Below are 14418 nucleotides of genomic sequence, written 5' to 3' on the forward strand. Positions count from 1 at the left end.
AAGCGGTGCCGCTGTCCGCGGTGCTGAAACGCTCGCGTCTATAAGATGATGTTATGTTAAGCTGTGTGTCTTGTATTGAGTCAGTATGTTTAGAGAAGATCATTTGCACAAACACTTGAGCTTCATGAACCTTTCTGATATCAACAGTAGATTATACACTAATGCTTGTCTCAGCAATATTCTCAAAATGTTTGTTTTAGTTGCTTTCAGCATATACAGCTTCAGTTTAACTGCAACAATCAGTCAGTATTCGTGCGCTCTGCATGTTGTGTGTTTCGTTGAAAAGTTGTTGCGCATTGATCACTTCTCTCCATGTTTCAGAGTTTGGCTGATAATGTCTGCAGCGCGTGCATGAACGAGCGGCTCAACTGGGCGCGCTCACAGAGTCATTTGTTATTGTTTGCACGTTTGCGAAGAATGAATTTATTTCTTATTTGATTGCATCTCACTGCAAACAGTTTAATTGCTGACGGTGTTGCAACGCACAGCTTAACTCGTGAGATGAGTGTTTTTGTGCTGCAGGTGTGTGTCCTAAATGAGTGATAATTGTCATAGAGTGTGAGTTTGCTCATGCACAGTGTGTTAGTGTATGTGTGTGTTATTATTCTGACAGCACCAGACACACATTGATCTCACAGATGGCTCTGAGTGTGCTTGGCAGAGCTGTGCATGTCTCAGACTTTCCCAGGATTAAATACAAAGTCTCTGTGTTTGTTCAGATCAGATACAATCTGACATTCATTCCAGGATCGGAGTAGCCATCGAGGGTTAATAGACACATAAACTCTGTGCATTTTCTCTCTGTCTGTCTCGCACACTTCCTCCTGCTCTCTCAAGCATCAGCTGTTTCCATAACTACAGATGTAATGTGTAATTTCAGCCCCCTATTTGGGGCATAAAAAGAGGTTGAGTGGCAGAGCTGAAGTACTCTCATTTTCTGTAGTCGACAGTCTCCGGTCTCTCAGAGTCAGTGGAGTGCATTAGCTTGAGTTCTGACTCACTGTAACTGAACCCAGCTTACTAAACAGAGTGACACATTATTTTATTTGATAAAACTGTTGAGCTTTAGTTTTTTCAGCCCCACATTATCAATTCACAACAGTCCAGCAAGATGAAGGTGATGATGAAGATGATCATTGGTTCACCGCTCACAGCTGCACTCCCTCTCTTTCATCTCGCTGCTGAATGAGTGTCTTTGAGCGAAAGAGAGAGACGCGCCAGAAGTTCTGGAATAGAGCGAGGGACTGTGCTTGGAAAGAGAGAGGTGCAGCTCATAAAGCACAAGGACTCTCTCCACACAGCAGATCTGTTTCTCCAGCACCTGTAGCTATGGCAACAACACTCGAAGAGAAAGTTCTGCAAACGCTGCATTCTGTCAGGGAGGGGGTGAGCGTTCATGCGGAAATATCCTGCTCTCTCCCTGTAAGAATCTTTGCAGCGCTGAACTTCCGTGGGTGCGAGCTGAGTCTTCATGGACGTCAGTTTGACGCAAACGGCTCTGCCACGTGTGAACGCGTGGGCAGGAGAGAACGAGAGAGCGATGTAGAGAGAGATTCCTGTGAAGGGCACTGTAATTATAGTCTGAGTGTGATGGCAGTGTACGCATTAGCACCAGCGCTCTGACTGGGCTCTTCGAATGCACACTAATGGGAATGGAGGGCACAGCTCTGAGCTACAGATATTATTCAGATGGCAGACCTGCTCCAGTATGATAATTACAATGACTGTCCTATTATGATTGACAAGTGCTAACTCTGAATCCCTTCTGTTTCCTGTTTTCCCACAGATATGTCCCTATCAATCTAGTGAAGAATCAAACCCTCCATCCGTATTCATCGTAGTGAACAGATCAAAACCCTACCAGATCAAAGAACCCCAGTCTAAACTCATATCAAAGGGTCCACCCGTCCTCCTGAAGCGAGAACATGGAGTGGCGGTTTATCTCATTGGCGCTGTGCGCTTGTATGTGTGTGATGTTCGCCCCGGGCATCTCCACTCCCTCCGGGCCGGCCTCTGCCACCTGTGCCACCCTGGAGCAGAGCCGTTTCTTCGGCGTCTTCTCCTCCAAGACTGCCCTGCCGTCGTCGCCATGCTCCTGGACCCTGCAGAACCCCGATCCTCGCCGCTACACCGTCTACATGAAGATCACCAAGCCTACTGAGACCTGCACCCCACGACAGATCCGAACCTTCCAGTTCGACTCGTTCCTGGAGACCTCACGCACCTACCTGGGCATGGAGAGCTTCGACGAGGTGGTGCGACTGTGTGACGCTTCCTCTGCGGTGGCCTACCTGGAGTCCAGCAAACAGTTCCTGCAGGTGCGGAAGGTGACGCCACTTCTCGGTATGGAGCCCGTGGAGGAAGTCGAGGGGAACGACGAAGGCAGCCAGTTCAACGCTGAGTTTCTGGTCGTGGGAAAGAGGAACCCGAGTATGCCTGCCTGCGAGATGCTGTGCCAATGGTTGGAAGATTGCCTGGCGACCAGTACCCACGGAAACCCCTGCGGCATCATGATGACCCCCTGCCAGTGCTGGGAACCGCCCAAGAGGAAGCAAGGTGGCTGTTACAGAGGCGGAATCTACACGGAGAAGTGCACGCCCAATGTTAGAGACAGCAACCGCGATGCAGAGATCATGCGTAAGTGTGTTAGATGCAGTAGGACCTGTTTGTTTGGTAAAGTGCAAGCAAATTTGTATGTATTCCTGAAAAGAATGTGGTTCTGCGGGAACAGCTGCTCTATAGCCGCGCTCCCCGAGCCTCCGCTAAAGCAATCAATGCCCTGTGCTTGAGGTTGTCATAGCAACCCACTGGGCACCAAAAGCACCACATCCAAAGGACACCACGGGTATTAGAGGCAATTCACCCTTTCAAATGGTCGTATCATGTGGTGTCCTGGCATTTGGCCTTCAAAGCTCCTTTTTGTTTAGAAAAGGTTCAAAAGCATTTGTTTGTCTTAGAGACTTTTCGCCCTGCTGTTACAGAGGCCGCCTCTTTGACATTAAACCCACATTTATGACAAAACAATGCCACATCGATTGTCAATAAGTTGACAGGCAGATTTGACGCCTCTATTATGCTCATGAAGCTTGTATGCAGAAACCAGAGTTGACCAGCAGATGGCAGCACTGACAGCAGCATTATCATGACTCATCTGCAGTGAATGTTCTCTCCTCCACCTCTTCAGCATTACTCATCCACTATGTGCTCTTAACAGAAGTATATTTATGTGATGTGTCTGCAGGAGGCTGGAGCGGGTGGGGCCGCTGGTCTGAGTGCAGTAACGAGTGTGGCGGCGGAGTCCAGGTGCGCAGCCGCGCATGCCAGCCTGAGGATGGCGTCTGTGAGGGCGTCGTTGAGGAGGGACGGTCCTGCAACCCTCAGCCCTGCATCGGTCAGTTCCATGTCCATAAATGTGCCCCGCAGTGAATGCGAGCGCATGCCGTCTGATCTCACACGTGGGTTTGTGTTGATTTGTGCAGGTCAAGTCCGGCAGAGAAGTCAAGGTCTGCGTTCCATCATCGGCCAGCGGCGTGATTCTGATGGCACCATCATGGCAAATCAGGCCCCTCAGAAAGGTGTGTGTCTAAATAGCAACACTAGAAAGCATTCTGGAAAAGTGAAAGTGTTGTGCTAAATCAAACTCTTTGTTATGCTCCTGTGTGTGCAGAAGAGACCCAGCAGGACACGTGGTCTTCATGGAGTGTGTGTTCTGTGAGCTGCGGTGAAGGCTGGCAAACTCGCACTCGTTCCTGCATGATGTCCGCTCACAGCATCCAGTGCACCGGCCCTTTGAGAGAGAATCGACCATGCAACAACACTGCCGTCTGCCCAGGTACTTCAGATCACACATACACTGTCAATATTCATTTGTCTGTATCACGGAATGAGTGATTGACTGATGACGCTGCTTTTGCAGTGAATGGATTGTGGGATGAATGGGCACCCTGGAGTTTGTGCTCGTCCACATGTGGTCGTGGATACCGTGATCGCGTCCGTACCTGCAAACAACCTAAGCACGGTGGAGAACCCTGCCGCGGACCTACCAAACAGACCAAGTTCTGCAACATCGCTGTCTGCCCAGGTCAGTAAAACAGCCTGATTGCTATTCCAGATCTCAACACCAGATGGCACTGTACACCTTAATAATTCAAGCCCTTTCAAATGCAAGTTCAATAACATCTTTGTTCTTCCCAACCCCATAGTTGATGGTTCCTGGAACGAGTGGTCTGGATGGACTCCTTGCTCTTCCTCTTGCTCTAATGGAACGATGCAGAGAACTCGTGAGTGTAACGGCCCCTCGTACGGAGGCTCAGAGTGCAGAGGAGAGTGGCAAGAAACCAGCAACTGCTTCCTCAGAGACTGCCCAGGTACAGTATTCCTCACCAACTTTTTCGTGCCTAAATGTCTCTGAACAAATGTTTATATGAAAGATACTGAAGAGTGTTATCGCCCTCTAGTGGACGGAAGATGGCTGTTGTGGAGCTCATGGGGCAGTTGCAGTAAGTCCTGTGGTGGAGGTCATCAGCTCAGACAGAGAGTGTGCGAAGGACCTTTCTTTGGTGGAGAGCCCTGCAACGGTGATAAAACAGAAATGCGAAACTGCAACGAGAAGCGGTGCCCAGGTAAAAGCTCAAACCAGATTTTACTTGCAGCAATGTATGTACTCATTCTAAGGCAGCGATTTTAAGTGCTTAAAAATGTGTTTTGCAGAACCTCACGAGATCTGCGGAGAGGAGAACTATGGCAGTGTGGTGTGGAAGAGAACGCCTGCAGGCGACATGGCTGCTGTGCCCTGCCCTTCTGATGCCACAGGTACTGATCTGAGATCTCAGTCGTCCAGCGCTCTAGTTTCTGTGTTGAATGTGGGTCACTGGCCTGATTTTAGTGAAAGAGATGGCATTAACCCTCCTCTTCCTGACTCCTGCAGGCCTGATCCTCCGCAGATGCACGCTTGATGCTGTAGGTCTGGCCTTCTGGGAGAACCCAACTCACATCAAATGTGTTTCCAAAGAATTCCAGGACATCCAGACCCTGGTAAGCACCATCAACCAAACACTAGTACTTGGTGTCAATACTGGCTTAAAGGTTTGAGGACTGATTTCCTGACCGTCTCTTCCCAGACGCGTGATCATGTGACTCAGTCTCAGAGCGGTCAGCTGGTGGATGGCGTGTCTGAGGTGCTGTCCAAACTCAGGATGGCATCGACTGATGGTACAAAGTACAGCGGAGACCTGCTGGCTGTAATGGAGGTCCTGAGGAACAGCACAGAGATCTTCAGAGGGTCAAAGATGAGCCTGAGCAATGCAGATGTGGAGGTACAACACTGTCTGGATGAGCAAAGCATTTAATGATGATGAGAAAAGTGTATGTCTGATCTAATAACCTTTAATTGTTTGACCCACAGAATTACGCTCACACCATTAGTAACTTACTGCAAGAGACACACCGAGAGAAATGGGAAGAAGCTCAGCTGGTGAGTGTGTGTGTGATTTGCTCTGAAACTGACGTATGTGTCTCACGCATCCACATTGTGTCTTCATACCAAATAAAGAAGCAGAGAAATCGAGTGCGCCCACATGCCAATCTGTGACAGCAGACAAGGCAAACACCTCACGCTCCTACACACACACGCACGTCAGAGATGTACAACAGCTCTAACACACACACAAACACTAATGAGTCAGTCACCAAACCATTCACACGCCCTGTTCTGGTCTGCTGCAGATGGGCGCAAACATCAAGGAATTCTTCAGTCTGGTCGAGAACTTCATTGACATGATTGGCCGTCAGATGAGAGACTTCCAGGACATCTATGAGGTCACAGAGAATCTGGGTGAGTGTGAAACGAGTCACGAGACGGAATCAGAAAGATATCTGTGTCTGTGTGTGTTTGACTGTTGTTTTCTGACCGTCTCTTCAGAGCTGAGCATCCAGAAGCGTCCACGAACCATGACCGCTGACGTGACCTTCCCCTTGAAGGGCTGGCGCGGGATGATTGATTGGGTTCGCAATTCAGAAGAGAAAATCACAGTGTCCCGCAACGCCCTGAGTCTAGATGTGCCAGGTACACACACATAAACACACACACACATACACTCTCTCACACATACACTTACTCCTGTGTAATGAGACTAATGCAGCTCTGAATGTGTGTGTAGATGCTGAGCAGAGCACAGGGTTTGTCACCGGGATCGTTCTCTACAGAAATCTGGGTCCCATCCTGTCCTTACAGAGGTAAACACACACACACACACTTAAAAATCTTCTGGTTCACAACCTTGAAATAAGTTTTCTAGACAAACAAATTGTCTACATATGAATTTCCCTATAAAACTAAAATGCATTTTTGTTGTTAATAATCAGTTCAGCACAAAGAGATGAGACACATGATCAATAACAGTGATTCTGATCGATCGATGATCTCTTTCTCCATAGCAACAGCACGCTGCTCAACTCAAAGGTTGTCACGGTAACGGTGAAGCCCAACCCTGGTTTCCTGTCAGCACCTGTCGAGATCGAGTTCCCTCACCTGCACAATGTGAGTCACCATTGCTCTGTTGATGAAAGATGAACGTGTGTGTCGGGTTAAAGAACATGGAGGAAGTGACATATGACACAGATCAAACACCGCCTAACCAGACCTCTCTCTCTCTCTTCTGCAGGGCACCGTTAATGAGACCTGCATCGCCTGGGACGAGAGCGAGAGGTGGGTGGACCCGCTTGTGATTGTGTGTGTGTGTGTGTGTTGTCGCAGCTCTAAAGGTCACACACTCTCTTCTGCCCTCGGTACACTGTGTCATCTCCACACTTCCCTGACAGCCGCTAATCATATTCAAATGAGCCTCCGCCCCCATTCCACACTCACTTATGACCTTATAAATATTCACAGAGTATTCAAAACCTTTCAATGGCTCTTTTCACCATCCACTGCCCACACAAACACTGCCTGTCACACACACACTCACACTCACACAATGTTCCTTAAAACATTTCTATAACAGAATCACTGAATCAAACTTCATCAAATATGAGACACATTCAGATTCAGGAGTGAAGCAGCTCTACAGAAGACGAAGAGTCATTATTCAGATTAAGTTTTGTTCTCATCAGATAGTGTCAGTGAGTCAAATCATTAATATTACTGGACATTAATTGTCTTTTAATGTCATGTATTTAGCATGACTGGAACACAGTATTGACCGATCAGCACCAGAAACACAACTATCAGTGTATTTTCAGTTATTTTGCTCCTGTGACACTGATGGGATTGTGATGGAGGCAGGAGTCAGTCGCTCTCACAGGACATGAGCTCAACCACCTGCCATCAGACCTGTGCCAAACACACACACACACACACACACTCACACACTCACACACACACTGATGCCTTAGTTTACATATTTAAACAGTTGAGTTTCTGTGTGACCAGATTGTTTAATGGTGTGTGTGTATCTATCAATACCATATTGCCATCATCTTACATACATATTGTCAAATATACACATTACCAGCAGAACTGAATAGTGACAGAAATTAATATGTAGTATAATAACAGTATAAAATAAAATAAAATTACACTGGATTTATGCAAGAATATTTTTGACATCTGTACTCAATGTTATGAAAGCGCAACATAAAATCCCCAAGAACTGTTGTAGAATGTAAATATGGTTATGATATGAATATGGTAATCATACAGTGGTAGGTAATATATATATTAATGAACTACCTGACATTCAGTGGTCTGTAAGAGTGTGTGAGTCTGGATGTGTGTGTGTGTGGAGGGGGGTTTATTTCAGTGTATCTAACGTGTGTGTGTTTGTGTGCGCGCAGCGCGTCTCTGCTCGGCTCCTGGTCCGCGCGCGGCTGCAGATCGGTGTCGCGCGACTCCAGCACCACATGCGTGTGTGACGGACTGTCCACGTTCGCCCTGATCGCGCGACCAAACCCTGATGCGGTAAGTGTCCGATCATCACCGGAGCATTCTGTGTCTGTGTGTGTGTGTGTTTGTGTGTGTCCGATCGCCTTGCGTGTGTGTGTGTGTGTGTGTGTGAGTGTGAAAATGAAGCGATGCTCCTGGTAACCGAACAGCATCGATTAAAACCTCGTTTATCATCGCTTGATCGGATGTGATTATCTTTCATGTGATTTTTTATTTTTTGTCTAATGACGATGTGATGACAGCTGATAGATGATAAGGTGTTGTGATCGATCGGTTCTCATCAGGACATCAAATTTTCTTCAGGAATCTGATGATCAATGATGGATCTGATTGTCTTTCATTCGTGTTTTTGTTCGCTTTAATGCATTTACAGATGTGATCCGGGTCGTTGTTTTTTTATCTTTTTTGGCGCAGAAGCAGTTGCCATGGCAACCGCATCCGCAGCCTCGCGCTGTAATTCGGTTATCAGCACGAGAGAAAAAAACAGCCCTGCACTGCAACGCGACGCGTCCAGACAGAACGCTTCCTTTTACTGGAGCGGTTTTGACGCGTCGCGCAGTTCAAAGCTGGTTTAAGAAAAAAAAAAAAAAAAACCCTCTTACATTGTGTGTGTGTGTGTGTGTGTGTGTGTGTTTTAAAATGAAATATAATGAAGTGTTTTATTCTTCAAGGGCAAATGAAGGTGGAAAGCAGCTCATAATATAACACACACCTAATGTGTGTGTGTGTGTGTGTGTGTGTGTGTATACACACACCTAGCACTCGTTTAAATGTGCTAATGTGGAGCAGCAGTGAGGGAATGTGGAGCATCTCTCTCACCTTCACGTCTCCTTCATATGAGCTGCCCTGTTTCTGCCAGTCATTCTGTCCTGAGGGAGTGTGTGTGTGTGTGTGTGTGTGTGTGTGTGTGTGTGTGTGTGTGTGTGTGTGTTCACACTGACGTTACTGTGTTTCTTCACAGAACATGGATAGGTCTCTGTTACCGTCGGTTACGATGATCGTGGGATGTGGGGTATCATCCCTCACCCTCCTCCTCCTCATCATCATCTATGTTTCCGTGTGGAAGTAAGAAACTTTCCAAAATGCTTTATTTATTGATTGTATGATTTATTAATCGGTTGGATCAGGGGTTTTATATATCATATGATGTTCCTTTAACGAGGAACCCCTTTCTTAAATATATGTATATTTATACAGTGAACAATGCTAGTCGCAATATTGCCTTACCTTTTATTAAGTTACCCACCATACATGTATAATCCTCTCATCATTAATGAACAGTCATTATAAATCAGAATAAAACTGCAATAATGACAAATTCTGTAGCTTATGTATTTTGTTATAATAATTGGGGTTTTATTGTTTACATCTATATTCATACCATTTTTGCAACCTTTTTCTCTGAAGCCCCCCTTGAGGCCACCAGTTGTCCCCGGACCCCAGATTATAAACCCCTCTGTTGGATGTTTGATTGACTGTATTTCATCGATTGCCTGTTTCTTCTCAGGTATATTCGTTCTGAGCGTTCAGTGATCCTGATCAACTTCTGTCTGTCAATCATCTGCTCCAACGCCCTTATTCTGATCAGTCAGACTCAAGCGCGCAACAAGGTGAGGCGACCCTGATCCTGGCGTTGAGGACTCTGACCTGACTTTGGTCAGCTCTGATGGCAAACGTCTGACCTCTCGTTCCGTCTGTCTCTCTCAGGTCATGTGTACGCTGGTGGCGGCGTTCCTGCATTTCTTCTTCCTGTCTTCTTTCTGTTGGGTCCTGACGGAGGCGTGGCAGTCCTACATGGCCGTTACAGGCCGCCTGCGAAACCGCATCATCCGCAAACGCTTCCTGTGTCTGGGTTGGGGTGAGTGTGTGTGGTGTTGTTGTTGTTGATTTTCCTGCATGTCTCTGTTGTGATGGTGTCTAACTCTGTCTCTGGATTCTCTCTCAGGTCTGCCTGCTTTAGTCGTCGCTGTTTCTGTCGGCTTCACCAAAGCCAAAGGCTACGGCACCGTCAACTAGTGAGTATTTCCCATCCTGCTTCGTTCTTGTCTCTCTCTCTTTCCGTCTTTTTGGGTTTAACACGGGTGTCTCTTCTTCTCTGCAGCTGTTGGCTGTCTCTCGAGGGCGGTCTATTGTACTCGTTTGTGGGTCCGGCGGCTGCTGTCGTTCTGGTGAGGAGCCGCTCACGGTCACTGCATGATTACTGCGTCGACAGCACATGAGGTGTTGAGCGTTCACTGATGTCTCCCTGTGTGTTTTCAGGTCAACATGGTGATTGGTATTCTGGTTTTCAACAAGCTCGTGTCCAAGGACGGCATCACGGACGTTAAGCTGAAAGAGAGGGCTGGGTAAGAAATGCCGTAAACACCGGTCACATTCTAGAGTCTCGCATACACATCAGCCGGACGTTGTATTAAATGTGCTGTCCTGCAGGGCGTCACTGTGGAGCTCCTGTGTGGTCCTCCCTCTTCTCGCTCTGACTTGGATGTCGGCCGTGTTGGCCATCACGGACCGCCGCTCCGCACTTTTCCAGATCCTCTTTGCTGTCTTCGACTCTCTGGAGGGATTCATCATTGTCATGGTGCACTGCATCTTGCGCAGAGAGGTCAGCATGCTCACGACCACAACACGTGTGTGTTTAACGTGTTTGAGTGTGCCAGAGCTCATAAATGTGTGTGTTTCAGGTTCAGGAGGCGGTGAAATGCCGTGTGGTGGACCGTAAAGATGACGGAAATGGTGATTCTGGCAGCTCCCTGCAGAACGGCCACACGCAGCTCATGGTGAGTTCACATGCAAGCATTCTCGTGCATTTCACATGCTAACAACGGCATTTATATAATGATTTTCTCATCTTTCTTTCTTTCAGTCTTCTGACTTTGAGAAGGATGCCGACTCAAACAGACCAGGTGAGGCTCACGCACAACATAGAGCATGAAACTTGATGTGTTCTTACAGTTAGGTAATAATAAGAAACTTAGGGTAGGATAGCTTTAGGCACTGAGGGGGACTGAATTTCCACGTGCCTCATGCTCACCTGTCTCCCTGCTTCCTTCAGGTGGAATGAAGAGCTCTTCTGAGGAGAAGATGCCCCCTCCACAGATGCCCCTGCCCCTCGGCCCAAACTTCCACACCCTTCCCTCCAACCCCAGCGGAAAGAGCCACATTCCCCCCGTTCCCGAGTACTCCAGCCACACGCTCACCCTGCGGAGAGAGAAGGGTCGCGGAGTTGACCCGTCCTGCGGCAAACCTGTGTACGTGTGTGACAGTGAGCTCTTCAAGCAGCTGGATGTCGATTTGGCCCTCGCTCAGGCCGAGAGCATCTGTCCGGATGGCAGCGGTTATGTGCTCCTGCCCAACACCACCTCCACCCTCCGCGCCAAACCCAAAGATGACTCCAGCGGCTCCAGCAAGTACAACATCAGCACCGAGCTCCCGCAGGCCCGTCTCATGCATCTGAGCGGAACCTTCGCCGAACCACAGGCCGCCTACGCTGTCAAAACGCTCCCCGCCGACCGCGTCAGCGTATCGTACTCGGAGCGCGACTCGCCCATTCAGAACATCCACAACATCTCCAGCGAGAGTCACGTGACCAGCAGTCTGGGTGACACGTTCGACTCCATGAACTCCATGATGTCCAAGAGCGAAACCATCTCCACCCTGTCTATGAGCTCTTTGGAGGTCAGCGAAGGGGTAAGAGACGCCATTTATTCTTGCTAATGCCACCTCTGAACACCGCATCTAATGAATTACAGGATGATTGCATCATGTGACACTAAAGTTTGCCTGTTTCACTCTCACAGAGGCAGAAATCTCGTTATGCAGAACTGGATTTTGAGGTAATTACTCACTTTCAGAGTTTTGTAGAATTAATTAAATGTACATCTGCAACTGTACCGTATTAACCATTCCTTATTCTCTCATGTAGAAAATCATGCACACGCGAAAACGCCATCAGAACATGTTCCAGGACCTCAACAGGAAGATGCATCATGCTGAGAAGGACAGGGAGTCACCGGCCTCCGACAGCAAGGTGAGCCGCTAAACCAGATGGTCATATGTGAAACTTTCCATGATTGAACTCCTGCAAAAGAGAACATATGGGAACCTCTTAGGTCAGTCTTTAGATTAATGCTCTTTTCTCTCCGCAGTCCGTCAGATGGAGCGTTTCCTCAGCTGGAAGTGACAAGACAAACCATAGCGTAAGTGTCCCAGTCTTTCAGCTGCCTGTGGTGGACGTTTTCTCGCTCTCTGCCAACTATGGCATCTCTAACTCTGTTCCCAATGTCTCCTTCCAGGATAAGCAGCAGGGAGCCATGGATCGTTCCTGGGAGAGCATGAGCCGGACGCAGGCGTCTCCTCCTGCCTGGGTCAGAAAGGACTTGGAGCCGCTTCAGGCGTCTCCTCTGGATCTCCAGGGTGTGGAATGGGAAAAGGCCGGAGCGACCATCCCCCTTGTGGGCCAAGACATCATTGACCTGCAGACAGAGGTGTGACGGGAACAACATCTAACCCTGAACACCTCGGTCTGTTTTTGATTTGGGAAAGAGAGCGTAAATGAAGGGCTGAGCATGTAGAGGGCAGAGAGGTAGAGAGGAACCCGAGAGGGGAGCGCTGTACCCGTCTGTCATTTGAATACGTGTCTCTCCGGCTTCAGAAGTAGCTCTCAGCTCAAGATGACACTGACCTCAGTCATTAGAAGGCGTCTGAAGGTTTTCCGAACTCCATGCGAGGAGAGATTCCGGTTGGTTCATCGAGAGCTTTTCCCAACACTCTTCCATCTGGTCCAGGAGGTGGCGTGGACACCCGCCTGTGCCCTTTCATTTCTCCGCAGCTCAGTTTTGGAATGGGCGAATCTTCCTGCAGGAGGGTCGACTGCTTTCTCGGCTGCTTGAGTTTGGCCCTTTGGGGCCCCTTCCAGAGCGATCTCTGCGGTCGTCTCCCATGAGCCTCTAGTGGTTGTGAGCTGTGCCAAATGGACACAGATGAACTGCTGTCGCTGTGGTGTTTGTTTTTAGAGCTTTGCGTGGAGCATTTCTGGACGCTTCCATCAAACTTTGGGGAAATAATTGTACTGAAAACTTGAAAAGACTATAAGAGCTGAGCATTTACTTTTCATGATTCCTCTGTTATTAGTGTACTGTTATTATTATTATTACTATTATTATTATTATTATTGTTATTCCTTTGTTCTTATGATCATGTAATGGTCAAGTTTCTCCTCTTGTCTTCATATTTCTGTTCATCAGAGTTTATTTTTAAGAACTGTATGAAACTGTTCAGTCATTCCCAAAACAGCAGCAGGACGAAATATCCCAGCATGAGCAGCTGAAGTTCTCTCAGCATTCTGGGTAATGTAGGCGGAGCAGCAGTGACTGTGTAGCCTTGGACTCTTTGAGGATGAGCTGTTGTTTCCTCCTCCGCTCCATTGGATCAGACCACTGTGTTCCCTTCATTCCCACCAGCGGCTCTTTCTACGGCCTTGTGAACGAAGCCCCAGCGCACATTACGGGCTCCTGCCCGCCTGTGAACTTCCGCAGTGCCGGCGGGAGAGACTCCCGGTGCAGTAGATATGCCAAACGATTGACTGGCATCAGTGCAATATGAGGACAGATGCTTGATGCCCAAGCAGGACTGACATTAGAATCTTGTCAGGTTTTGTTAATCATTTTCAGAGTTTTATATCGTCTTTATAGAGCACATAGAAACCTTTATGACAACACTGTTCACGGACTATATTAGATATTAAATGATGGACAACACAAGACGCTGTGTCTTGCTGCTAAAAGAACTTTCAGGAAAGAAAAATATGATATCTACACAGAGTAATAGCCTAGAGATATATCTGACTGTGCTTCAGGAAATGCCCTTGAGTTTTTTACTTGATTCCTCCATATTGCTGAGACACTGAACCCACGGTCGTCTGTACGGTCTCTTGTTTTATAAACCTGTTTGTCTCTCTGTGTGTGCTGATATCCTTCCTCGCGTCTCCAATGTTCGCGTGAGGTTTCTGATGTTTGTCTGAATCTCCAGCAACAGAGTCTCTCTGTGTGTGTTTTACCTCCTCTTGTGATTGTACAGTTTTAAGAACAATAAGGTGAAAGTGTCTCGTTTCTAATAAAATAAAAGAACTTAAAATTACTAAGTGTCTGTTCTTCACTTTCTTGACTGAAAACTTGCAGCTCTAGCGGCACCAAGAGGAAGTGCAAACAGGTTTCCTGAAGACTCCCTCGTGTCTGTCATTGGTCAGTCAAACAGATCTCAGTCCCACCCCAAACTCACGTGATTGGTTGAGTCAGAAGTTGACATGTCGGGCCATGTAATCTGTACATTAAACTGACACACCGCCACAAACTGAATCTGAATGTCACAGACAGCAGCCATTAGGGCTGGCGATATATCGCATGCGATTGTCACGTGCATATCGTCAGTAAAGCCGGTTCCCTGATTACCGCTAAATCGCCATCACCTGCTTTCAAATG

The 14418-nt window shown here is 47.7% G+C and overlaps 1 protein-coding gene across 1 annotated transcript in view; it reads left to right on the forward strand.

The window, feature by feature from the left end:
• Positions 1–14077, forward strand: part of LOC125276050 (adhesion G protein-coupled receptor B1-like) — a 14575-nt gene extending 498 nt beyond the window's left edge. Inside the window, exons 2-32 of the mRNA XM_048203468.1 lie at positions 1787–2637; positions 3242–3391; positions 3480–3575; positions 3668–3832; positions 3917–4081; positions 4203–4367; positions 4458–4622; positions 4711–4812; positions 4928–5034; positions 5121–5315; positions 5405–5473; positions 5725–5833; positions 5921–6064; positions 6159–6234; positions 6436–6538; positions 6663–6706; positions 7834–7957; positions 8904–9007; positions 9450–9552; positions 9650–9800; positions 9888–9957; positions 10044–10110; positions 10202–10287; positions 10373–10544; positions 10624–10719; positions 10806–10845; positions 10995–11629; positions 11740–11775; positions 11865–11969; positions 12088–12138; positions 12235–14077. Of these exons, the coding sequence (XP_048059425.1) occupies positions 1926–2637; positions 3242–3391; positions 3480–3575; positions 3668–3832; positions 3917–4081; positions 4203–4367; positions 4458–4622; positions 4711–4812; positions 4928–5034; positions 5121–5315; positions 5405–5473; positions 5725–5833; positions 5921–6064; positions 6159–6234; positions 6436–6538; positions 6663–6706; positions 7834–7957; positions 8904–9007; positions 9450–9552; positions 9650–9800; positions 9888–9957; positions 10044–10110; positions 10202–10287; positions 10373–10544; positions 10624–10719; positions 10806–10845; positions 10995–11629; positions 11740–11775; positions 11865–11969; positions 12088–12138; positions 12235–12432 (4605 nt within the window). The 5' untranslated portion in view covers positions 1787–1925 and the 3' untranslated portion in view covers positions 12433–14077. The remainder of the gene's footprint in view (positions 1–1786; positions 2638–3241; positions 3392–3479; positions 3576–3667; positions 3833–3916; positions 4082–4202; positions 4368–4457; positions 4623–4710; positions 4813–4927; positions 5035–5120; positions 5316–5404; positions 5474–5724; positions 5834–5920; positions 6065–6158; positions 6235–6435; positions 6539–6662; positions 6707–7833; positions 7958–8903; positions 9008–9449; positions 9553–9649; positions 9801–9887; positions 9958–10043; positions 10111–10201; positions 10288–10372; positions 10545–10623; positions 10720–10805; positions 10846–10994; positions 11630–11739; positions 11776–11864; positions 11970–12087; positions 12139–12234) is intronic.
• Positions 14078–14418: the final 341 nt, after the last annotated feature.

This window comes from Megalobrama amblycephala, linkage group LG9, assembly GCF_018812025.1.
Source record: "Megalobrama amblycephala isolate DHTTF-2021 linkage group LG9, ASM1881202v1, whole genome shotgun sequence".
In the NCBI taxonomy this organism is placed as follows: Eukaryota; Metazoa; Chordata; class Actinopteri; order Cypriniformes; family Xenocyprididae; genus Megalobrama; species Megalobrama amblycephala.